Raw genomic sequence first — 7542 nt, 5'->3', positions numbered from 1 at the left:
CTCCTGAGTTATTGTTTGCCAAAACTTCCTTGAGACTAACCAGAAGTCCTTCTCCATAGCTTCCCCCCTAAACCGTGTGGTAGGAATATATTGAAGAATTTTGCAGCATGCACCTCTTAATTGACAAGGTTCCACCAAGACTTGAACTCCCATCACTGGATTCAAAGTCCAGAGTGCTGACTATTACACCATGGAACCCAGAGAGCAGGCTTGTCGAAAGTAAATGTGTCAATAGTAAGTATGCCAAATCACATTTCCATTTACTCGAAAATTGCACCTTGCGTCTTGACGGTTTTAGTGACCTCCAGTATAGATCTGTATCTGAACTAAAGGACTGTAGTCCCTGTTGTGGAACAATCTGGAAAAGATTGCACTTTCACAAAGTCCTAAGTGAAATAGCTGGTGGCTGGGGCAAGGGGGTATTTTATATCGGTAGAAAAGACTAAATATGTCAGATATGTTAATAGGAAAATGAAATGGCAAGGTTTAATAATGTACAAACAGACCATCGTGAGGGTAGGAGAAGTTCAAGTCTTGGGTTGTACTTACGTGGATAAAAGATTAACATAGAAAAAGCATACATGTATTGACACTGTGACTAAGTGTGACGAGGTGTTCTATGTATTACGGAGGGAGTACATGGGCTGCGGGCCAGGATACACAATCAATAATTTACAGAGCAATTAAAAGATTAAGATTACATTATGGCTGTTTTGTTTTGAACAGCAGGCAAATCAGCTCTCAAGATATTGGATGTGCAAGCAAAGGCACTGTGAATATGTGTTGGGGCCTTCCATACTCCACATGGAACAAGGCAATGAAAATTGGCTGTGCAGTGTGATTAAGTTACGATTCTTATATTAAACAATGTAAGTACTAGACGTCATGATCTACACTCCATACCCGTTGGTGGCGGTAATGCGCAAATTCATTGTTTGCCGCCAATACACTTCAAAAAAGAATAAGAAGAGCGTCCGCGACTGCGCACTGGCCTTTACGTATCGAGTCCCATTTCAAATGCGGCTTGAACCGGGAACGCTACATTGAGGAAGAGTCGGGTGACGGACAACGCAACTTAGCGTGAGTGATCTCAATTAAGCCCTGTTTTGTAGGTTTATGACTTTATATAGACGCAGACAGTGCAAGTCTGGTGGTGTCTCAATCTGAAGGTATTTTCGTGTGTTCCTGATATGCCCGATATAATAATGCTAACCGACAGCTAGCGTCAACGCTAAACATGAGCTGTTGGCTCATTATCTTGTCCACATAAACACAAGAGTGGTGTCTAGCATTGAGTAACGTTAGACGCAAAAGTTCACTTTTATGACTACCCCGAAGTTGGCTTAACGGTTCACTTTTTTAAGGGGAACTTAAATGAACGAGCAGCCGATGAAACCTTTATTTTATTTGTGATTTCGCTGCTTTGTTCTCCTCCAGACTAGCGTTACACGATGATAAACACACTAACATTACACACACTAACATTATACTGCGTTAACCAGAGACTCCAACTAGTTTCAGAATTTGTGAAACCGTTATTTTTTTATTTCTTTTACCATCGTTGCTTGTAGTTGTACAGTTTGATATAAATAGATTAACCCGAGGTATTAAGTACATTTACCAATGTTGAAGTTGTATTTATGAAATTTACCAGGTAACTCTTGTTAATGTGCCACGTTTAATGAATTGAATGTGTCCCCTAGTCAGCAACATGAGTGAGCTGGAGGACGTCAGCCACCACATTCATGACAGGATCTCATCGGTACACCGCATGCTGGATCTGTCAGTGGTCGGTATGTTACAGTGATTTGATAGGAGACCAGACCCGTAACGTTGGTTTTTTACTTCTCTTTTATTATTATTATTATGCACAGCTTAAGTGTTGTGCCATTAAAATGTGTAATTGTGTTTGTTTCTCTCTCCACATTTAGAATTGCCTCAAAGAAAGAAACTTGGACAAGAATTTGTGGCACTCGAGAAACTTCTGGAGGAGTTTGAAAGATGTGTTGGTCGACAGAAGGAGCAACTAAAGCAGCTGAAGGTAAACTTCAGCCAATGCCATCCAGTTTTGCACCAGGCACCATACGTTTGTTTCCATTGCTGCTTAAATTCAAACTTGACCAGTGCTGGATTGTTGAGGCCAATAATGATATTTAGCCAAATATTGGTCAGCATTCAGTTTTTGGGATTTCTAACACAAAATGCATTTTGGATAAGTCTCGTATAAATTGTGGTTATTAAAGAACAGGACACAGGACATTTTAGAGCAGTGATTCTCAATTGACACATTGATTTATTTAATCGCTGTATTTCACAGCAGCCTTTCCCTGAACTGGAGGTAAGTACTTGATTTACAACTTGAAATGGTTATGACAGATTGATTTCATCACTGCAATAAACCTAAAATGCAGTGAAGATGGTCACTGGTCAGTATTTGAAATGCTTTATAGAATGTAACATCAGTTATAATCATTCTGTCACTCCAACAGGAAACCAAAAATATAAAACGGAATAACGTTAGATGACACACGTGTTGTTTATCAAAAATGCTCCCCCTTACTGAAATCAGAGCACCCCCCCACACAGCAAATACCAAATTCATCTCCTGCTTTGGTCGCGTGACGACACGTAAACACAGTGTTCTCTGCTGCTGCTGCTGCTTCCACGTTGACGAAGGGCTCCGGGATGCTTTTGCTTTAGAAAGTGCAGGCCCGTTGTAGAGCTGTGATAGACATTTCTCATTCTCAGTTTGCTCCACACTGTTGAGTTTCTGTCTGAAATACTTCCACCCTGAAAACAATCACAGGGTCGTGTTTCCCTCTCTGAGGACCGGGCACTGCCAGACTTCTTGCTCCGCACAGACACACGCTCTGCAAACAGACTTATTTTTGTTTCTTGTTTACGTTGATTACGTCAAAGAATCCCAGCCCTAAATGGAGACACCGTTTCTGAATAACCTCAACCATACGTCCTGATTTTTGTTTGCTTGTGTTTAAGGAACTTGAGGAGACGTTCCAGAAGGACTTGGAGGATGTCCAGCACCTTAAGGAGAACATACCTGCACACATGCCCAGAAAGAAAGGCCCAGCAAAGTGAGGACACATGTTTGATGCTTTATGCTTGATGATTTTCAATGGACCACTGGCCACCAACCATTGTTCTAATACAGATCCCAAATGAATAGATGAGTCAACAAGTACAGACTCAGACTGCATCCCTTGTATCTAGTTGATTCATTTAATGCAATTGAAACTTGAATTAATCAAGCATGCACTATAGGTTATATATTACAGGTCACGCTAACACACGCAAACAGAGAGAGACACACACAAGCAGCCTTCACAGCTCCTTCCCAGATGTTGGGGGTTGTTTCTGAGAACAATACCGTGCTAGTGGATCACGAGTTCAGCTGTGTAATGTCTCTCGTCTCTCAGTGGAGGTGAACCCGTACTGACCCAGAAAGAAGCCGCAGATGTTCAGCCGGCCCAGTCCGAAAACGTCAAAAAGACCAACAAGAGCGTCGTCCGAGAGATTGAGGTCATCACCTTGCCAGAGTATGAGAGCATCCCACCGTAAGTCTCACCGCTCACTAATATTCAACATGATGAGATATAATGGTTATTGTTCATGATGTCAGCTGGGGATTGCACTCTAACCTCTTCTTGGTCGTTGTATACCGAGCATGGCGTTTTACACGAGCTTTCCTTCATCTGCTCTTGTTGGTGCTGTGGTTTGACTTTACCTGACGGCTGGCTCAGTAACTCTTCTCTTCTGACTCGTGGTGAGACACCACAGATCTCACTATCAGGAGCTGGCCAGCCAGCGTTTCTCAGATTGGAGTGAGACGAGGAGAAAAGGTGATGTCGTGATCTTCGCAATAGAACATCTTTGATGTGTCGAGTCTTGGCCAATCAGCGTTCAGATGTCTACAGCGTCTTCATTTCCCTCCGTTAAAGTTTATGTTCCGTTACCGTTCAGACTTGCTGGGTTAAGTTAATGTCCACTGCATGCGGAACTTTGTCGACTGTTGACGTTCATCATTATCGCGATTTAGAAGGAAAAAACCTAATGTGATGAAACATGCAGCCCCCCCCGTGTTCCGGTTCAGTTCACGCGGTCACTCGTTAACGTTAAACCGGAACACCGGCGCATCTGGTTGCAAGTTGTTTTTTTTTTAACTCTAAGTAGAATGAGGATGATTTCGTGGTCAAAATAACTTTTATGACCACGAAACATGAGGCCCAGATACTGATGAGATGATGAGGTCAAAGAGCTTCAGGAAGAGGAGGCTGTTTGTAGCGCAGCTTGACGCAGGGCTGAGCTGTGAGTGGAGCTGGGCCTGGATAAAGGTGGGTCTGGATAAAGGTGGAGCTGGGCCTGGATAAAGGTGGAGGTCTAAACAGACGTGAGTACAGCTTCCTGCTGTCAGTGTTTTAAATACATTGATAAGGCAGGGTATGCTAAATGCAGCCTCCGCTCCAAGGAGATGAACTACAGCAACAAGGGCTCATATGTCCTCTCATCACTGTTCACTGTGATGACCACAGCCAGAAGTTAATATGAAGCCGTACAGTAACAGGGTTCAATGAAAACGAATCACTTTATTTTGTACAGGCGATGGTTCTCGCTACTCTTGCTATCTTTGTTTTTATTTGACCAAAATGAGACCTCGGTCTCATTGGATTTTGTCTAAATAAAGGTTAATATTAATAGAGCTGAAATAGTGATTAATAACTGAATAATACATTAGTTTTTTTTGCTTAAAGTAAATGTCTTATCACTTAATTTTCTTAGAGTACACCAGAATGCTACATTTTAAAGCTCATATTTAAAATAAATATGAGCCCCCCCCCCCGAAAGGGTTTCGGGCTTGTCACCTTTTTCACCTCATGAGTTTGCAGGTATGAAGCTTACATGTACTGGACTGGTTGGTCCACAAAATAGTTTTTGGCTCTGCCTAAAGAAAGTAGGACAGTAATTGTAAAAAGTTCAGGTGTTTCACATTGAGATGTCTGCATTCAGTTTTCAAATCTCTCTGTGGAGTGAAGTTTGTCCTGAGGTTGTTTGTTGTCTTCTGCACTGTGACTCATGCCTGCTCTACACGTCACATTTGGTTTCACTTTCATTCTCTGAAAAATAGACACAAATATCCCTGTTATGTAGCATGTGTTAGTTAAGACTCTTTCTTTTCTAATGACATGTTTGACCATATTCCAGCTCTGAGTGGATAGCACATTAAGGAGGTTTCTTTGCTGTATGTGTTCACGTTGAAGCTTTCTTTATAAGCTGTATGTTCTCTGAAGCTGGTCATCGTGTCCCCCTCAGGTACATGAAAGGACGCGTGTCGTATCATCAACTCAATGCAGCCGTGCAGAGCATCAACACGGCTGTAACAGCCAAGTACAAGATCCTCCGTCAGTCGGCGAAAACTCTCAACAATCAAGCGCGCAAGCTGCACCAGCGCTTCAAGGACCAGGAGACGAAGGATACAAAAGGTACACTGATCAGTAATAGAGAATGCATTTACTAGGACCCTTTGAGTAGTACACTCAAGACTAGTACACTGCTCTAAGCTAAGTTCTATCCTCAATAAATGCTGATGTGACATTTTGATCTGATCCCATACATCAATACACTAAGTCCAAGTGGTGACAAACCTGTCCAAATGTCTTTCAGGTCAGTATTTTGTGGTGGACGACGACATTCGCGAATTTACTCAGATGAAGGCAGACAAACGATTTCAAGGGATTCTGAACATGCTGCGACACTGCCAGCGCCTTCGAGAGCTCCGAGGAGGGGGCATCACCCGCTACATGCTGCTATGAAGCAGCAGATAATACTGTTTACACATGTATATAATGTTGTGGTGGAAATGGTTAGAAGTGAACTTTGCATGTGTCAACAGCATTTTATATTATTAAGCTAAACAAAGGAAAATCCAAATAAAACTTTGAATGTTAATAAATGCTTTTAAAATGTCTCTCACGGTTTTATATTGTAGCATGTTTACTCAAGATGACAACATGCGGTAAAACATGTTTATTTCAAGTTATGGCATTCTGTAGAGGTCCTGCCAGTGTTTCTAGGTCAATAACGTTTATATTTTATTGTTTAACATAGGCTGGCCTCAAAATACATTGTTTTAATGACTGCATGCCAAATGTCATTTCTAAATGCGTTGCAGTCCTTCAGCTTAACAATACAATAAGGTGAATGTGTCATTGCTGTATTCTTATTCGTTCATCGTATTCATAAGCATGAACTCTGCAGTTGATAGTGTTGAACCCGGATCCAACCGTCCACCATGAGCTTCATATCGCATCATACCAATGAGGGCGCAATGCAGGTTATTCTTAGTCCAATAACACAAATTAATTTTCTTGCATGAGCACAATATGAACAATCATTTCTTCATAAGGATTCCTTGCATTATTATTTTGAAGAATTGTGACTGACTGTAACAGACTTGGAATGGCATTGAAGGAGACAACTCAGATGGTAGCTTTCCAGCATTTATTCGCTGCAGAAGACAACATAAATCACAGTTTCTTGCTGGTCTCACTCTCTTTATGCATCCGCTCCCTCAACAGTACGAAACACCACTGTCAGGGCAAGTCGGGACTAACAGCGACATCAAATGGACAAAACAAACAACTACATGAGGTGGAATGATTAACAGAACCCGCGAAAATTATAACATTAAACAAAGGAAAATACATACCTGCAGAAGACAACATGAATCACAGTTTCTTCCTGGTCTCACTCTCTTTATGCATCCGCTCCTAAACATGCAAGACAACATAATTCACACAAAGGAATGCTAAAGTATCTTTGTCGTTAAGTTATATGACAGGGCCTGACGTAAAAGTAAATGGCGCCAAAAAGGCTAACTGAAACAGCCACTAAACTTATATTTTCCACAGTCAAAACGGCACGTAACAGCTTGATAAGGTCATCGCCTTAGCAGTTACTAAAGTACGTAGCGTAAACAGTTACATTCCCGAAGAAAACAACAAAACAGTGCAACAACATTATTCCACACAACTTACCCTCAACAGTACGAAACACCACTGTGAGGGCAAGTCGGGACTACGGGGGCTTTGGAGGTACAAAAGAGGCGAGACGCCGCTTCCGCAGGAAGCATTAACAAAATAAAATGCTAAATAAAAATAGCTCATAAAGATAGAATTCACACATACTCAACAGAATAATAAAGTACATTTTTAACTCTGTTACATGAGCAAGACATCTTACAATATAAACATGTCGGTGCTCTCTAGTGGAGACATCACTCAAAAGAAATATTTGATTTTATGGTATTACAAAGCTGAGGTGGTTCTGGCATCTAATCAGGATGCCTCCTGGACGCCTCCCACTGGAGGTTTTCCAGGCACGTCCAACTGGGAGGAGACCCCGGGGAAGACCCAGAACACGCTGGAGGGATTACATCTCCCAGCTGGCCTGGGAACGCCTCGGGATCCCCAGAATGAGCTGGAACATGTTGCCGGGGAGAGGGAAGTCTGGGTCAGCCTGCTTGGCCTG

General features: G+C 42.0%; 1 protein-coding gene across 2 annotated transcripts; it reads left to right on the top strand.

The window, feature by feature from the left end:
* Positions 1-993: 993 nt before the first annotated feature.
* Positions 994-7217, top strand: ska1 (spindle and kinetochore associated complex subunit 1). 2 transcript variants are annotated; one of them, XM_031868204.1, is made up of 7 exons: positions 994-1080; positions 1704-1793; positions 1932-2041; positions 2998-3092; positions 3435-3572; positions 5326-5495; positions 5677-7217. In XM_031868204.1, the coding sequence occupies exons 2-7, from the start codon at positions 1712-1714 to the stop codon at positions 5823-5825; spliced, it is 744 nt and encodes a 247-aa protein (XP_031724064.1). In that variant the 5' UTR covers positions 994-1080; positions 1704-1711; the 3' UTR covers positions 5826-7217. The 2 variants fall into 2 exon arrangements, with proteins under 2 accessions (XP_031724064.1, XP_031724063.1); XM_031868203.1 differs by lacking the exon at positions 994-1080 and having other exon boundaries at positions 1092-1793.
* The last annotated feature ends 325 nt before the right edge of the window (positions 7218-7542 follow it).

This window comes from Anarrhichthys ocellatus, unplaced genomic scaffold, assembly GCF_004355925.1.
Source record: "Anarrhichthys ocellatus isolate YVR2014 unplaced genomic scaffold, GSC_Weel_1.0 scaffold41, whole genome shotgun sequence".
Lineage (NCBI taxonomy): Eukaryota > Metazoa > Chordata > Actinopteri > Perciformes > Anarhichadidae > Anarrhichthys > Anarrhichthys ocellatus.
This window is presented reverse-complemented; position numbering and strand designations above follow the sequence as displayed.

Excerpts from the sequence above, each read along its gene's own strand:
- ska1 (XM_031868203.1), top strand. The coding sequence starts at position 1,691 with ATGTGTCCCCTAGTCAGCAACATGAGTGAGCTGGAGGACGTCAGCCAC. Across the intron at positions 3,093-3,434 it reads AGAAAGAAAGGCCCAGCAAA|TGGAGGTGAACCCGTACTGA; the intron begins GTGAGGACACAT and ends CTCGTCTCTCAG. Across the intron at positions 5,496-5,676 it reads GGAGACGAAGGATACAAAAG|GTCAGTATTTTGTGGTGGAC; the intron begins GTACACTGATCA and ends AATGTCTTTCAG.